General features: G+C 34.1%; 1 protein-coding gene across 1 annotated transcript in view; it reads left to right on the plus strand.

Annotated features, from left to right (window-relative positions):
* Positions 1–968: 968 nt before the first annotated feature.
* LOC120632349 (neuronal acetylcholine receptor subunit alpha-10-like) overlaps positions 969–19129 on the plus strand; it is a 36812-nt gene continuing 18651 nt past the window's right edge. Inside the window, exons 1-3 of the mRNA XM_039902205.1 lie at positions 969–1079; positions 17163–17317; positions 17838–18021. Coding sequence (XP_039758139.1) covers positions 984–1079; positions 17163–17317; positions 17838–18021 — 435 coding nt within the window. The 5' untranslated portion in view covers positions 969–983. The remainder of the gene's footprint in view (positions 1080–17162; positions 17318–17837; positions 18022–19129) is intronic.

The raw sequence follows: 19129 nt of genomic DNA on the forward strand, positions 1-19129 counted from the left end.
GTGCATACACATGTCGCTGCTCATATTATATAACCGCAGAAACGGACTTTGGCTCAACAACTTTAGCTTGGATTTAAGGAATTTTGGTTGGGAAGACAGCTTTGGTAATACTGCTTTAAACATAAATAATAATATTACATATTACTTCACATTATACACCTTATTATACAAGGTTTATATAAGTAGGTTCATGTTTTATTTCCTTTTATAAATTTTAAATGATATCGTTTACGGTTATGGCGTAATCATTCTGTGCAGTCAGCAATAAAGTATGACGCTATTGAATATAATCCAAATAAGGATCCTCTTCTTGCTAAAACCATTCTATCGTAGACTTCCAAGTTTGGATCATCACTCAACATCAACGTCAGGTACGATAGTGGTCAAGCGAAAACGCAACAAACACCGACAAAGAATTTGTATTGCCAGTCACGTACTTAGATAACTTCAAAATTAAGTATGGAAAATTATGAAGTTATGGTCGTTTAAATTCGGTTACCAAAATTTACTATTCAAAAGAAGTATGAACTGAGAAAATCGACAGCAAATTCAACGGAAGTTTTCTCGTTTTTTAGTAAAGGTAAAAATAATACGTTAATAAGTTCCAGACTTTTTTATTATTCACGTCTTGTAAAATATTACTTTAATGTCATTAAACCAATTTATACACAATTTTCAACGCTTGTCTCAGTCTTCTTACCCCACAGGTCAGAAAAAAAAACTTATCACTTGCGTATCGACGGTTATCTCCCGAAATTTTCTCTGACGGCTGTTAAAATACGCTTCTATTTTTTGCCAAACATTAAACTCAAGATTAGCCTAAGTATTCGGGCTATTAAGGTTGTCTGTTCTTGTAAGTTACAATGTGAACTTGGGTAAAGGTAGAGTACAGGTAGGTAAAGTATCTAAGAGCTTTACAGAATTCTACCTTATTTGCAGGAGCGTCGTGCTGTGATGAAGAATATAATCTTATCCGACACCTGATGCAGAGGTACGACGCATCTGTTCGGCCAGTGGAAAACTCATCACATCCTCTGCTTGTGACCTTCGGCGTCTCGCTGCATCACATCATCGATGTCGTAAGTGCTCATATCTTTATATTTTTGCATGCCAACCTGCAATGAAATGGCTCTTACAAAATTGGGTATTCGGCTAAGGAATTTTTAGTGCACAAAAATATTTTACTTGATTTACTGATTGATTTTGCTTGACATATTAAAAAGGTTCATTAATTTATCTCAATATTTGGACGTAGCGTCGATGGGAACGACATGATAGACTTAAAAACACAAAATGTTAACATCTATTTATATAAGTGTTAGTTGGTAAGGTTGGGAAATTCAAAAGTCGTGAAAGACAACTTGGTTCTCGATTTTTCGTGCTCTAAATAATAATCATCGACAATGTAAATGTAGATTACGTATAGTGGGTATATTCAAATGAACTGATTCATCGAAAATATCGCTTTGATCGCAAAAAACTCTCAATAGTAGGTACTCGGTTCTTCGTCCGGGAGGTACACAACGGTGCTCCCCGAGCGTCTAACAAAGCCAACAAGATGGACATGCCGTGGTGGTTTTTAGTTTAGGTATACCCTCTTTAAAGTCCTGCCCAAGGTTCGGAGGTAGCAATAAAGCTTTTCCACCACGCTGAAAAAAAAGGTACTCGGTTCTTGGCCTTGGATCAGAATTCTTCCTTAACTGATTAATGTAGTAAATTTGAAGTGCATGGAACACACTAAACTTTGTCACCCAAAATTACCACTTCACTTTTCGGCATCTTGTAACAATAATCGGTATTCAGGAGATTGGAGACTCTTTTGTCATACTTTCTCGTTACTTTCGCTACCTGTGCTTTTCAATGCATTTTTTTCTTTTTGAACTTTGAATCTGCTACTGCAGGCAGCTAGAGTAATTTGAACAGCAATATGTCTTCAGAAAAAGTGTTCTTTTTTTTTAAATTATTTTTTGGAAGTTCTGTAATAGATTCTATTAAAATGTTATTACCTCCCAGGTTTGTTTTATAGTAATAATTGACGGAGCAAGCAACTTTAGAGTAAGTGTAATACCATCGCCTATAAACAGAGCTACACTTGCAAGAAAAAAGTCCTGTGTCCATCAATCCGAGACGTAGGGGTTACGGGGTGCCTGTTATTAGACCAGCAACCACACCTTTCGACCGGTGCTGCTTGGTGGTAGAAATATGCTTGGTGGTAGTACTTAACCGGACAAGCTCTGTCTCAAAAAGCTCAGCTATTATTTATTATATCTTAATCGAAGAGAATTATTCTTGTGATTTAGTACAATAAATTGTTTGGAAATGAAATCTAAAATCAAAACAATCTTTAATTCAAATGTACCTAAAAGTAAAGAAATAAATTGAATATTTACGCATACTGAAGTTCGGCGTAGGTTAGTTTTGTAGCTTTTCATAACCGACCTAAATAAAAATCAAAATGTTATGTTTTAATTTTTTTTTTGCTTTCTAGTCGCTTTAGAAGAATTGCAAAATATTTTCAATCAACCGATTTTTATTTATTTCATTCCTATAACCTCTTGACTTTTTCCTGAGCCATTAATATCTCGAGTGCTTTTCACAACTTGAATGAACTGGCACACGTAGATTTTAATAACGTCTTGGTGTTTGGAACAAGAAACCGAAATAAAGCAATGAATTATATCAACAACAAAAAATATTTAATAAAAAAAACCGCATTTCTAAAATAACTAAAATGTTATTAATTAACGATATGGTCATTTTATTTATATGTATGGTTCAGTTTCAACAAAAACAAATATTTAAATATGATATTTCCGGTTTGATAGTAGATACCTACCTATTATATTTTTAGGTTGGTAGACTTTAAATATACATTTTCTTGTGACCTTCGTGTTCCGGTTCCGGTTATCACCGCCATCGCAGGTGTTCTCCGCTCTCATAATGAGCCAGCATGTGAAAACAAAAGAGCGTCTGAGATAGAAAAATCTTAAAGCTTAAGATATAACAGTCAATTTGTAAGACAAAATATTAATCCTAAACAAAAAGAAGATATAAACAGTCGACTTACAAGAAATATTCATAAATAAGTGTCATCTGCATATCGTTGGCGAAAGGTACTGAAGTCATTTGTAGGATTGAGTATAAGCTTTTATAATATGATTTCTAAGATAATTTTGGACCTACCAATGCATAAGTTTATAGAATATGTTATAACACATGTATTACAGCGAGATAATAAACATTTAAGAGTATTAATATATAATTGATGAATTTCTTAAAAACATTCATTTTAAATTGAATGTTAAAATATAAAATGTAAATTGTTGATGTTGGAAAAAGCAACTGCTGAGTTTCTTGCCGGCTTCTTCTCGGTAGAATTTGCCTTCCGAACCGGTAGTAGAGTCACGACAAGCAGAGAGAATATAAGGCTAACTTGAAATAAATGCATTTTGAATTTGATTTCAATAGTAATTATATATGTACCAACTGATGTAGAGCAGATAACCCATCGATTTATTTATATGGACCATAAATAGTCACGAAGCGAATTATTTTAATTTAATTAAAAAAAATTCTTGTAAATTTCATAACTTAACTTGACGGGAAACTCAAAATCGAATATTTTTTCTAGTGGTCGAATCCCGAGTCGGGCCAAAACTTTTAAGTATTGGGTTTTTCTGTTAAAGAATTCTAAGTATCCCGTGCCTCGGCGAGCGCGTTAAGCCGTCGGTCTCTGCTATTATCAATTACTTGTGAAAATAGTCGTTATAGCCCACCAACCCGCATCTAAGCAGCTAGGCGGGTCCAAGCTCTTCAACTCCTTCCCTTATGAGAGAGGAGGCCTGTAGCCAGCAGGAGGTAAAAGCAGGTTGAGGGTGTTATACCTTCAAATAACGCTTATTTCTGATTCATATATATATCCTAAAAAAAATTGCAACTTTAACTAATTTTAATGGCTTTTATATGTGTGTGAATTAACGTTTGTGTCTATTATTAAATTATAATTAAAAAGTGTTACATGATATTCAATTCTAGGCTTGAATTTCGGGGTTGAGATATTTTTGTAGATAAGTTCTGCCAGTTTACAAAGTTTTTAGATTTCAATTTGCCTAGAAATCCCAACGACTTCATCAGCCAACAGAGAACATAATTAAATTCCATTATTTTCTCTGGCGACTGATGAAGTAGCCATAATCCTAAAGGTTTGAAACTTTCCGAATATTTTCATGGTTTTACTATGTGTAAAGAACCATCTATGTAAAAATAAAATAATGCAATTGAATCTTGCCTTTTCGGGAAAATGCGCTATATTTGTGATGTTTTATCTATAAAGGTACATAAGAAACGTTTATAACTATATGTTACCATTACTGTGAGACGATGGTGATAACAACTATTGTAAACTTAAAACTAAAGGGTTCCAAACGCGACCTGGTTAAGAAGAGCTTACATAAAACTGGCCCGGTTTTTTTTCGCTATCACTATTTCAGTCAAATTAATATTTAGCTGTGAAGTTAGAGCAATCAGTACCAATGCTTCATTCATGTAATCTAAACCTTAATGTAATCATCCGTAATATAATAATAGCGTTTTTCTATAGGTAAGCGTTAGGTTTACGTTTTATATACTACTTTGAACTTATTGAGGGACATCTCAAAATACTTCATCCGGCATTTTGTGGTAAAATAATTAATAACGCTTGAATGTAGCCTATTTTTATGCAGTCTCGTAAACGGCACTACAGGTTTATTTATACTTCTTATATTTATATTGTTACAGTCCACTTTCTATCCTATATTTTTAACCGCGTATGCTACAGAGCTAAGTGTGCTCGATTAATTATTCATATGTGGACCTCATTGAAGCTATATCATGTAACGTTATTCTTAGAAAAAAATAATTTTAGAAATCGTAGAGCAATACTTTAGTAAGTTTACAAAGGCTTGTTGCAGCCTGCTACAAAGGTATCTAGGGCAGTGGTGTTGACTGTCTAGTAGATATCAATAGATAGATAAATAGCATGTTGAACTACGTATCGTAAGGTACATAACTGGCTTTTTTTTTCTTATTTTTTTTTTGTTGCTTTACCGATGGTAAATTACTTACTATGGCGACTGGCGATCCCAATATATTGTTACTTAACTCCTTTTTAACGACTGGAACGATTTGGATGAAATTTTGAGGTATATTTCAATGATTTCCTGGATTGTTTGAAAACACATTAAATTTACCCGGTAAGTGGCCTCCCGGATCGGTTTAATATATAATTGGAAAAAGGACTATTTCATAAGGTATCCTACACATACCTAGCCAAAGTATAACCACTCCAACATACCTTTGTGATTTATAAAATAATGAATATCAAAATGTATCAGACCTGTAAATCGAATCCGGTACATTCCATAGCGTGCACTACGTATAGATTATGTTATAAACCAGTGAAGACAACCTTAATTACATAAAATAACACAGCAATTCATCTTAATCCAGTCTTGACAACTAAATGAAGCATTTCTACCCCTAACGTTACTGTTTGAACAATTTTCAACAATAGGTAGGTAATCCATTTTCCAGTGCCTCATTACTTTTGCTTTCAAGCGAGTTCAAGTATATACATAATTTGCGATTTTCTATTCGTTTCGATTTAGTAGGTATAAGTATGTAAAATAACACAATCTGGCTGTTATACTTTTGGACAAATCTTCTTCTATGAGTCTCGCATTACCGTGGTGGCAACCGTACCAAAACGGGTCAACGGATTTTTATGGAATTTTCTGTGTAGGTATATTTTTTTGACTAGGTCGTTAATTGTAATGCCTAACATATATAGCATGTATATATTTATAGTTCATTAGGGTGTACCTATCCAAAAAATACTATATGTAGGTAATATTTTTTGGCAAAAATTATTTCTCGTCTGCAAAAGTACCTTATGTGTGTCTCTAGGATGCAGGCTATATCCAGGATTTAAGAACATAAAGAAACCGTGTGCACGACTAATATTGAAGCATCAAAAACCACTCCACTTTAGAATGGTTTCCCGAACAAACGGCTAGTCACTTCTTACCATTTAGCAGATGACAATAATTATTTTACTTCAAAATGCTCTAAGCGTGCACCATAAAATATGAAAGCTGGAAAAGTTTCTGAGCTAGCAACATTCTGTGGGTGTAAAGTGAGACGTGCGCTGGGCGTTTTCACGGTATGAAAAAAGCTATGCAAGTCTATATATATGAACTTTTCAACGCACTAAAGAATTTGCAAATAAATAAATAAACAAACAAAATTTGCAAGTTTGCAATATTATTGTATACAATATAATTTTAATTTCCGAACTTTTTAGCGTAATCCGCTTATAATCTTTCACAGATTTCATTCACAAATTATGGAAATATTCAATTCTTTTTTACGTTTTAAAATGTATGAAGGTAATCAATCTTCATCTCAGCCTAGCAGTAATCTCGAAATAATCTTATCTCGAGGAATCCACTTTCATTCGTAATTTATTTCTAATTGTCTCATTACTTCCCATTTTAGATGAGAGTGAAAAAAAATCACTTGGATATACACCACTTAAACACGTGCGTACCGATAAGTATTTTTTATTTGTTTGGTTTCCTTTTTTTTTATTGTACAAGATTATTATGGTACAACCATAGTCCAAACAGAAATAATAGTTAGACCACGATTCCTGAATGATAAAATGAACGTCAAATACTCCTTTTATTCAGAGGTTTCAGATTTGAGGAAATCATTGATTTAAAAGGTAAATTTTTTTGAAGTTGGTTAGTATAATGCATCTTGCTTGTGTGCCTTAGCGACGTGAGTCCATTTCTCCGAAAATCTGCAAGGATTTATTTTTAAAAATACTGAAAATAAGACACAACTAAACCAATCTTTTTTTAATAATGATAGTTTGCATCCTGGAGATGGACTTTTTATTCCTGGTACCTACTAACGGTTCTTGCGTGATTACTATTAAACTGAAATAAAATGCGGACTAAGTCGCTCGCAAAAACTAGTTTAGGTTTCTCATATATTTTAGTACAATAAAAATAATAATACCATTGTTCATAAAGTAGGTAATCGGTACGGTTTGAGTGTACTGACCTCTTTTACTAATCTTCGAGACGTGATTTTCTGAAAGGAAAATTGAACGTAATTGAATTTTAATTAAGTTCTTAATTATAGCGAATAAAATTGTTTATATTATTTTATTCGAAACACACGAATCATCTATTATTATTAAATATCTAATGTCCAATTTTGTTCACAACAAATCTTTAAAATAAAGTAAATTTACGTGTCCCGTGAATAAATAACGAGGGGTGTTAAAGTTTGACGTTTATGTGTGTCTGTGTGTTTGTGGTAAGTGTGTGTCTGTCTGCGGCATCGTTTTTCCTGATTTTGATTTTGCGTTTTTGAGGCACATGGCGGATTACATATTATTTCACTACTTCTTAAATATGGGTAAGAAATGAAATGGGCTAGTAGAATAATGTACACCATATTGAAAGACGGGGATTTGAAATTTTTAATTAATTAATTTATTACACTTGTCAGTTTAGTTTAGTTTAGAAGTTTGCGTACCTTAGCGCGTAACAGAATTGTTTCTCACTAATGTAGTTATCTGTATATTATGACTAGCTATTTATGTATATTATTATCAAAAATATTCATATGCAACTCAGTACCCATAAAACAACCTACGCTTACTTTGGGGCTAGATGGCGGTGTGTCTTGTCGTAGTTTCTTTATTTTTTTATTTATATCTGTCCTCATTAATAGGAATAGTAGTAATTTATTTGAATACATTATTTAACACATTGGTATGACTTGGCACTATTAGGAATGGATCCGTAGTCGAACATGCATTAAGTCCAGTAGGGCTAACATTCGCTGCATGAGTATCTTTTTTTTTTTTCTTTACCGTTGCAATTAATAGTATAATTCGTACCACTATTGCCAACATTGCAATCAATTAAATTAATTAATTTAAAATCTTTTTTATCATTATTACCTATTAGTACAGAGATGCAATCAAAATCCCAAACGGTGATTTAAGGCTACCCATTAATTGATTGATGTTTTAATAGTTTTTTGTATTTTCAAACTTAGCCGAAACGCGTTTCAATACAATAAAGAAAAAAGCGGACATTTGACAATTTTTTGTCGAACTCGAGTTTTTTGCCTTTCTGTTTCACAAAAACGAGTAAGTAGTTTTTCAGCATACTTGTCCGGAATCTGCAAACTCCTTTTGCAGATGCAAGACTAGTCTATAACAAACCTTTAGCAAAATATCAAACAGTCGCCCTTTCCATTATCATGCCAGTAAGTATGGGCATTGTCTTTCACACCATTGCCCAAAACGCCTTTGTGGCACCGGTAACTTCAACATTAACAGCGAAAACTTTGGGATCCTGCGTCACAGCCCATTGTCGTAATAGACGAAATATTAGTTTACCATCACTGTACAAATGATAAATTGATGTTGTCTCAAGAGAATTATTTCTTGCTAACAATTTAGATATCATCATCTTGACAGTGATAATAGTGATAATAATTAAATCGTTACACTATAATGATGAAGTAAGTATGCATTATTTAATAGATATATGGATAGAATTGTTACCATCAAAAGATGTAGCAACGGATCAAGGTATGCGATTTTTTTTAGTAATTATATCTATATTGTTTTGTTTAACTCCTGTTCACAATAAATTAGTTAATTTCAACGGGAAACCCCCTCTTCAGGCTGAGACACAGTAATCCTGCTTAGCTGCAAAAATAAACATGGCGGTAGTTCGACGGAAGAGGTCTGTCAGAAGCTCTGTTACTAAAAAGGTCTGTTTGCAGCGTGAACTCTTGTCATTTGCGTTTCACATCCAGTGGATGTCTACCGTTCTTAGAAGTTGGATATTGAACAAAGCACATTATCGCTAAAGAAAATCAGTTTTAAACGAACAAAAGCCAGCCGTCATTCATGAGATTTTCCTTAACTATATTGACAGGTGGTTCATTGTGTAAAGCGTGGGTAGGTATTTAAACTGCTAATTAATTTCAATTCAGCCACACGAGTTATACAGTTGCGCAGCTTTCCGTTTACGGGGGAACAATTCTGTGTAATGCGAGTCATTTTGGGAAAATATTTCATCGCACGAGGAATTTTGTTGGTGTGCTCTAATAAAAGTTACCGTACTTACCAAAGGAGTGAGCTTTTGATACAGTACCCTTAGTTAAAGATATGCTCGCTCGTAATCGTGGAGTCGTTTTCGAGTTTAGAACATTGGAGTATAATGGATTGTATTAAATCTTATATTCACCTACAATTCTTCAGCTCATCCTTTTGATAGTACAAACACTGAACAGAATTCGACTCTTAACGTCACATTAGGTTATGCAGTTGTGTACACACGGACAGTACCTTTCAAAGGTCAGAGCGTGAAATAGAAAGTCGGTATATCCACCAATCGAACACCTTAAAAAAACGTGATATAACGTCAGAATTATTATGCAGTATATTGTGAGCACCTTTCAAATGTCAGAACTTGACAAAACACTGTATAAGTAGATCCAACGCTCCACCGCGTTTAAAAAGGGAGCCAGGGTTTATCAAACGTATGACGGCTCAGGGCCAAATAGATAAAATAAAATAGCTAAACATTTTAATTCACTCAAAATGAACCTGCTAATTATTAGGGTTGTATCTTCATGAGTTTTCGCTTCCTATTCAAACTCCAATCTCATTCAGTCTCCGAGCCATCTTGCACATCTCCAATCCTGTCACTCGGGTTCTTAGTAAATAACACAGTTCTTCAAACCTCCCAGAGTGACTCTTGGCTTTCTTATCAGACGCCTTGGTTGCTAACCGCCTTGGATGCCTTCGGAGTCGCATCAAGCGTGAAACGAATATAAACTGCTAATTAATTTCAATTCCGCCACACAAGCGTAGCTTTTGTGAAAGAGCAGGAGTGAATTTTGTAAAATGCGAACCAATGTGAGAACGCACGGGATTTTTTTTCCATTTTCTGTTATCGCTTTTATGTATCTGGTAATCTTCCTGGCGCAGTGGTGGCGCTGTGTTCTCGGAGGTCCGTGGATGTCCTGGTTCGATTCCCGGCAGTGTCAGTTACGTGAGATGTTACCACCCTACCGACAAACACTTTCTGCAAAGAGATTAAGCATTCCGGTGTGATTTAGCGTGAAAACCGATTTGGGTTATAGGTTAAATATAACTTGCATAACCCATAGGCTAGTCCGCTATCATCCTTAGACTGCACCATTACTTACCACCAGGTGAGATTGCCGTCAAGGGCTAACTTGAAGTGGAATAAAAAAAAACCACTGACAAAGCTTCATCCTAAGAAGGACTAGAGCAGTACATAAAAATAAACAAGCGTCTTTATCAGGTCATCTATCCTCATCTCATCTCACACGAATGGGACGAGAAAATAGTATCCATAATTATCTCTTGGCGCATATGTGAAATCTGGATATGATTCCTATAAACGGTATTGGGGGCCAAACCAACTTTGTTATGGTGTCCGATTATAATGGATAGATAATTAGGTACGGTATCTTGAGTGTCTAACTCACTTTGTTTGGACGGCATAGTTAAGTTTGCTTTAAAGTCAAAACTTTCTTCATTTTGTGTTTGATTATATTGAGGTGATGGTGAATTAAATTCTTGACATAAAACTAAAGCTAGAAGGGTTCCGAAAATTATTCGCTCCAAGAGTCCATAGTATTTTATATTTAGTACTCCGCATTGTATTTTTTTATTGGCCTTTCCTTTTTTATTAACTTATTCATTTTACTAGCCCTATGAATGTTAGTCATTTAACTCTCTTGTCATACTGTTTTAATAAAAAACGGCACCTGGGTTAAAATTACAAATTATAATTTCTGTAAATAGATACTACGACATTATACTGTAACAGGTTTTTTTCTCTAAGCTTATGTTTAAATTTGCATTTATAAAGGCTAGTTGCTATCTCAAAAACTATACTAGTTGATGATTTAATTAGTTTGTTAGTTACTTTATTATATTATGCCTAAGTTCAACGGATTGTATTCGCATCTCTAATTTTATAGGACCTATTCCTTTTTAACATTGTGCATGCATTGTCCCATAACCATTACAAATCCAATTAGAATAGTAGTAGTAGTAGTTTTCCCGGTTTTCCGAGACACAGTCTCAACTAGTTCGGAGAAAAGGTACACTTTTTATTTGTGCAAAATAAAACAAAATTTGTATATATGTTATGTGTTATGTTTAAGTACTTTTGATTCTGTTTTGTTATTCTTTATGACAATAAAGCATTTTTTTCAATTTCATTTTCATTTTCATAGTGATAACGAATAAGGATATATTTTATTTACGGCGTCTGAGTCTCAATACAATACTAAAGTGTGTAAATAATACACTCATATTTATATCAAAATACACACTCAATGTCGTGAGCATTTGCTGTGAATCAAATATAATTTTAACATTTCTTGAAAACTATTTAATAAATTGAATAATATTAAGCACCACATTTTTAAAAAAATGCAAATCAATTAAATAAAATATCTGGCACATATTATGAAATTATAGTTACGAAATTTTTTATTATTTACTAACTTTACGAAAAAAATGTAACAATAGAGTGGTAAACCACTTTTTCTTATTTTTCAAAAGTTAGATGTGCGGCATATCCAGATTAATTCAGAGCTGATCTTTGCAACTTTTAAATGTTCAAGCTATTGCGTGCATCACGAGTTCAATTATTTGAAACGTCCTTTTTTAGATCCTTATTAGAAAATCTCTGGAGGGAAATTATAAACAACCTTTTTAAACCTCTCCCCTAATGTTATAAAAGACGCTCGGAAATGGCAATTTCAACATACTTAGGGCAGGTATTATGACTATAAAATTGAAGAAAGAAAACTCTGCATGAAGAGGTCTCCTCCGTTTTCACTTTATTGCACAGAAACATAATATTATGTATTATGAAAATTAAGCTTAATTTGCTATACTCCGCGAGAAGCAGGAGAATCTGTATGGGCGTAGTTTATAATTTCTTCAATCTTTATACTTCACACTTAACAGATCTTGGGCAATGTATCCTCTACGCACGTTTCGCTTCCGGAGCATCTTAAGGAGATGTTGACTTAGCAATGAATAAGTTTAAAGTTACGTACACTTTGTAATGAATAAGTTTAAACATCACACTATAAAGATTCTCCTGCTTTTCGCGGAGTATAACAAATTAAGCTTAATTCTCATAATATATCATGGAGTTCCGCAAAGTATATAAGTATAGGATACATTGCTTCTATCCAATAATATTATGTATACGCTTTGTAAACAAAATAACTCTATCAGGGAATAATTGTAAAGGGGAACTACAATGTTTCCTACTAGATGGAACTACAGTCGCTATAAGACTAAAATAAAAAGGTATATAATATACTAATTTCGGCATCGGCGGCAGGAAAGCCGTAGCTTAGTGGCCAAAGCGGTTAGGCCTCGATTGCCAGAGAGTCGCAGGTTCAAATACTGTCGGTTCCGTAATTATTATATGCATTTAAAAAAAATATATATTTGATATTTCCTCCACGTGTAGGTAAAAACACTAATCAAAATTATAAAATTGTATAAGAGGTTTTGTACGGTGACCAGTGGCGTGCAATTAATACATGCACGAAAGCACTTCCTACTCTAAAATTTATATATAACTGGTATAAGAGGAGGATTTTTGCCGTTCTATGCAATTTTTCTGATGTTTGCACGTGCACTGGGTTTCTTACCAGGGTATCCTGGTAAGAAACCCAGTGCACGCTGCTGACAGTGACCCAGTTAATTTGCCCACCTTAATCAACAGCTTATACTAGTCAACTGCTGGACTAAGGCCTCTTCCGACGGGAGGGTTTGTTATATAATCACCGTTAGGTATAATCAACGTTAGGTATAATCACCACGCTGGGCAGACACGTAAGTAATCGCAGTAGATAGTAGTAATAGCAGCGGATCTACTGCCAGTTCTCCTTTAAATTCCCTACTAGGGGTCCGAGTAGAATAACGACTAGTATTAATTAACAAAATGTAAGGGCTTATTCTGTTTTGTTATACTTTACAAATGGGTATCGGAATAATTATGCGGTAAATTAAGGGTGTAAGATTTCGTCAGGACTTCAGGGTGAATTACGCCGTTATTTCATAATTAGTCTCATAATTTTTCATTCATAATTAGTAGTTATATTTTCCTTAACACGTTCAGAAAATTGTGAACCACTTTATAGAAAGATGAATAAATCTATGTCTTACAATCGATGAAATAGATATACTATAAAGTTAGGTTATGGACTAAACAGATGGGACTTTCTTATTCGATACGTTTTTTATGAATGTTTAGAATATTTTTTTACCGTTTTTTTAGCCGATTTGTTTATTTAAAAGAAGATGCCTTCGAGTATGTTCCATTAATGCTCGTAAGTTAGCCAGTGTATCGGTGTGACAAGATGGATTATTTGGAAAAAACTGCTCGGAAACTATGGTGGATTCCTTCCTTTTTTTATATACATGATTTGGAACTGTGTTTCGCTTAAACACACGTGAATAAGCATGGTTTCTAAACTAATGCGTTCCATCTATACATAATATAAGGTTGTCTGGAGGAGATCGCTTCAAGCGATAAGGCCGCCTTTGCGCATATCTATTTTTTTACCTTTTGTTTTGTTAATTTGTGTTTTCTTTCTGTATGTGCAATAAAGACTTTCTATGTATAATATCTACACTTGTGGTGACGCTGTTGGAAAAACATGGTGGACATCAGTAGTTAAACTATACTTTATCCAAAACAGCAATCTTTAATTGAGATTAAATTGAAGCCTTATGCTTTCCTACAGATAATTAAAAATAAACTTGACTTTGCTGACGTAGCTTTTTCACCTTCAATAAAATAAAAAACTACAACTTCTTTGTAATAATTGTGCTATCAACACAATTATATTCTCGGGCGTGAAATAACTCGCCTAGTTCAATAAAAGGCATAATTGTGACTACTCTGTACAAAGCGTTATTTTGTCGTCTGATATAAATACGGTCATGAAAATAAAGCAGAGCAAAGATGTTTTCTTTACGCTACAAATAGAAATTCTATTCAATAGACAGACCTCAAAAGTAGCTTCAATTAAATATCTACAACGAACTTTATAGTCAGTCTAATTTGACATTTTTTTTGGTTCCTTGGTAAAAAAGCCATAATATGAAGCAGATACTAGGCTAAATGAAATTAGTAATTCAATCAAGGGAAATTGTGTACTATTTTATAACAAACCACCGGATGAAATCTTTGAGATGTCCCTCAATAGGTTTACAGTTTAAAGGAATTGTAAGCTTATAGAAAAATCCTAATATTAAGGATTACTTAAACGATAAACAGCTCGGGTGTGAATTGCTCTAACTTTATAGCAACATATAAATTGACATCTCACAGATGGTGATAACAAAAAAAAAGTGAGTTTGTTGTAGGTTCTTCTTAGACAAGGCCCGTTTGGAGCCCTCGTAGCTGTTGGCTAACGTTGTTATTACCATCACCTCACAATAATGTAAGCATGTAACGCTTCTTAAGTGCCTGCGATAGGTCTACATGAATGAAGAATTTTTGAATTTGGTCTTAGAATAATACAGATGTACTTACTTTTCACCTTGTAAAAGCAACTTAGTTTATTAATGTGAAAGTGAATTCGTTGGTTTGCTCTTTTCACGCAGCAACGGACTCATTTTGGGAAGTAGACTGTGCATACGGGCGTTCTAGTTAATGCGTTACTAAATTTTGAATAAATTACATAATTTACACGAAACGTCAATTTCATAAAAGCACGAAATGTAATTTTCAACCACATAGCGTTAGTGCGGAAATGTTATTAGGAATATCTCTGCAAGTTATATGAAACTCATATTATTAAACACATTTAAGGTATCTTTGTTGCTTTATATAAATACTTAAATAAAACTGTAACTGGAAGATTCCTGTACGTTTAATATATTTAAAAAATTTTGGCCAGGGGATGCTTTTTTATTTAATTTTTGTCTGTCTGTCTGTCTGTCCGGGCATCGCGTGAAAACTAGTGAAAGGATTTAAATAAAATTTGGTATCGTGGTAGCTGATATTCCGGGTCAACATATATGATACTTTTTAGACCGATAAACAAAAAGTTTCCTCCGGGAAATGGGATGAAAGTTTTTATCAATTTTACTTCGTAACTCCGTTAAATTTTAAACAGATTTTAATAATTCTTTTTTATTTGCAAGTGTTTACTATTATACATGTATTGTCTAATTTTAAGAAAGATCTGATAAATATTCTTGGAGATAAAAGGCATAACTCTTCACTGATAACAGCGAGTATATAATAACAAGGCATATGGGACAACGATCGAATGCATGCGTACCATCCTACTAATATTACAAATAAGAAAGTTTGTTAGGATGGATGTATTGATGAACCGATTTAGGTTAAATTTGGCAGAGACATACAATACAGTCTGGAATAGCTCATAGGCTTATTTTTATTCCGGAAAAGCAAAGAGCTCCTACAGAAAAGCATCGCTATTTTTTCTGCATTTGTCTTTCAAAATGTTCACCCAACGGAGTTTTAGATTGACGTGGATAGGCGTAGTTGAGGTTAAGGTTGAGTAGGTGGCGCTGCAATTAGGTTCTTGGATTCTTAAGATATTAAACCCGATAATAACCGATGTGGTGCAGACGAAGTTGCGCCGGTCAGTTAGTTTAGAATAATTCTATAAAGTATTATAAAAATTATATATACTTGTAGATTTAAGTCAGAAATGAATAATTAATTCAATCTAATATTAAATTAGATAGCAGATAGAATGAGGTAATGCTACCTATCCTTTTCCTACTCTACCCTGTAGATATGGATAGGAGTTATAAATTCAATCTGCCATCTAAATATTTTAGGTCGGGTTAGTCACTTTATCCTTGGTCTCCATCGTCACATCTTTGTTTATATTACATAATTTATTACATAATCATCAAATCTACCTTCAACCTCAGTTTTACAATATTTTCAATGGTTGTTTGATCGGATCAACTGATCTCAACACATTCACACTTAAAGTCTTTCTATAGTGATATTCTAGCAACGGATTCTTTGAACAATTATTGAAACCATGAAATTTTACCGTGAGATTGTTCGCATCTTAGAATTGTTATATTCATCATCATATCAACCTATTACCGGTCCATGGCATAGGTCCTTACAGGCATGGGTCTCCTTCTGCAATGAGAAGGAAAGTCCACCAAGTATATTTTACTGCTCGGCATCCTATCAGTATGGAAAAGGCGAATAATGCCGTTAAATCAAATCGAATTGTCCTGACTGGGAATAAATATAGCGTAGGGAATTTGGATTTAAGATTTGTGTATTGAAGATACTTTCTCAGGAAGATATTAACTCGGCAATGGATGCCACAGTGAAGTTTTTATTAAACTGCCAGTGACCTTTTTAAATCTTACTTTTAAAAAGTTCGCAATGCAGTTATCAGAGCTATTTATGATTCATTGCAGACCGGTTACCCATACTTTTCACTCTAGACAGATTTTGTTCTTATGCCACGTTTGTTATGGCTCATATTATTTTATGTGTGAAGCTAAACGATTGTGAAGAATCCGGTCAAGTGAGTGTCGGGTTTATAACTCAAACAACTTTAAAGCTCAATATTTCGCAAACGGATCCCTGTATCGAAAAAAGAGTCCCACTCCCCGCCCGACCTCGGCCGAGGCAATTTATGATTTCTGTTTTTCTCTGCTTTGGTCTGTAGACTGCTTTAAGCTAAAGCAGTCTACAGATAAAGACGTGCGAGCGATGTAGCATTCCGGTTAGATTTCGCGTAAAAACCGATTAGGGAGTAAGTATGGGTTTATTAACTGCCATACCCCTAAACAGGCTAGCCCGCTACCATCTTTGACTGCATCATATCTTACCATCGGCTGAGATTGCAATCAAAAGCTAAATGGTAGTGAAATAAAAAAAATTAGTTCAATCTAACAAACAAACTTCACATTTGTAATAAGTACTGATTCTCCTTCTTTTGTTATTGAATTTTGTGTTTTATTGCAATAAAGTAATATTGTTTCTTATATTTGGCAGGAGGAAAAAGATCAGCTGCTGACCACTAACTGCTGGATCACGCAGATATGGACCGATCATCATCTAAGGTGGAATACCAGCGATTTCGATGGCATCAGCGTAATCAGAATACCTTACGAAAGAGTATGGAAGCCAGACATTATATTGTACAACAAGTAAGTGCTTTCGACAGCATAAAAATAGCACAATTTATACCGTCTTTGTGAGATTGTATATTTTACCATACTTACGCAATCATAATTTTTAGACATACCCTTACTCATCTATCATATTTTGTATGTAGCTTTAAAAAACCTACTCAGAATTCCGAGCGCTGAACGGTGAATACTGCTATACGGATAAGCCAGTTTTGGGTTTTGTTATATATATGATAATATTTCTATAATGGTGTACTTGGTGTATAAATTTAATAAGTTTTTTAATTTTTTAAATTGATTTAACAGTTTAATTGGATACAATTTACCGATAAAACGGTGCAAACCAATTGTATGTATATAACACATTAATAACACATTAATAACATTACCCTTCACTCTAATATCGCTGTGTAGAAATTGTAGCTTCTACTTTGCCGTACCTTGATCAAGAAAATCTATTGTATTTGTACTTTTTTATTTTGCTGTGTACACCACAAAGATAATGACTTTGACTTTGACTATTGTACCTATACTTTAGTGCAGATCCAAACTACCGTTCTGCGGTGATCAACACGAATGTGATAGTGAAGAACACCGGTGAAGTGACTTGGCTCAGTCATGGGATTTATGTGTCAGTGTGTGATATCAATGTGGAGCAATTTCCGTTCGATGTACAGCTATGCACCATGAAGTGGGCTTCTTGGACTTATGATGGCTTTCAGGTAAGCAGTAAGTCTCTTACCGTAAACGCCTAAAGGTAAGAATTAAAAGACTTTTTTTTTTGTGTTATCATGATATGATGAAGTAAAGACAGTTTGTGTTGAGACCAGCAATGAATTATGACTCCAAAACATAGTCTCAAACTATGGGCCTGCCAAGAAAGCAGAGTTATGAGTAATCAAATTTGAGGGGCGATAATAAATTAAAATTATGAGTTTGTCAAACGGTTAATTGCGATTGTGTTTGGAGTTAATCGATTTTTTATGTTTTAAATAAAGAAAATAACTTTTTTAGTGGAATGAATAAGTTGTCTCAAGCATTTTCGTTATTTTTATCGGAATTCACCTTAAACAAACTATGACAAACTGTATAAATTAATGATCCGATGATGATAAAAGAGCATGTAGAAGAACCTGAATTACCGACATTGCTCAACAGGTTCTGCAACTGAAGCGAAAATGGGCGGGGTGTGTCACTTTAAAGACCGATGGAAGATTTAGTTTTTAAACCATTTGCTGCAGTTCTGATGTCGCACAGGAAAACTAAGCGTTAGTTTCACACCAGTTAGACAGACGGCATCAAATGTTATCAACAAGCAGCTCAACATCGTGGAATTAGGGAATTCCTCTAAAATAGGCCCAACAGTTTACTCACATCGGTGATAACGCTGCACTAGTGCCTATCACTTAAATACGCTAGACAGAACTCTACCTTTTTCTGGGAATGTATCTGAATACTAGTATTTAATATAGTAGTTAGTGGCGTTAGTAGGGTCTTGAATATGAGCGAACTCAGGTACCTTCAGGACTAATTTGACTAGTCATGACCTCTTAAAGTTAGGTACCTTGTTGTGCCAAATAACAAATAATATTAACTCATCTTTGACAAACACTACGATTAAGGTCAACACGCGAATTATGATGTGAAATTTGGATTGCTTCTGTGCACTGTTTGCCAGAATTAAAAAAATAAATAACAGCACCACAAGTTTTTCCGCGAATTCTGGTCTATTTTGAAAATTAAGCTTAATTTGCTATACTCCGCGAAAAGCAGGGGAATCTGTATGGTGTAATTTAGAATTTCTCAAATCTTTATACTCCACGCCAAACA

Source organism: Pararge aegeria, chromosome 2, assembly GCF_905163445.1.
Source record: "Pararge aegeria chromosome 2, ilParAegt1.1, whole genome shotgun sequence".
Classification (NCBI taxonomy): Eukaryota; Metazoa; Arthropoda; class Insecta; order Lepidoptera; family Nymphalidae; genus Pararge; species Pararge aegeria.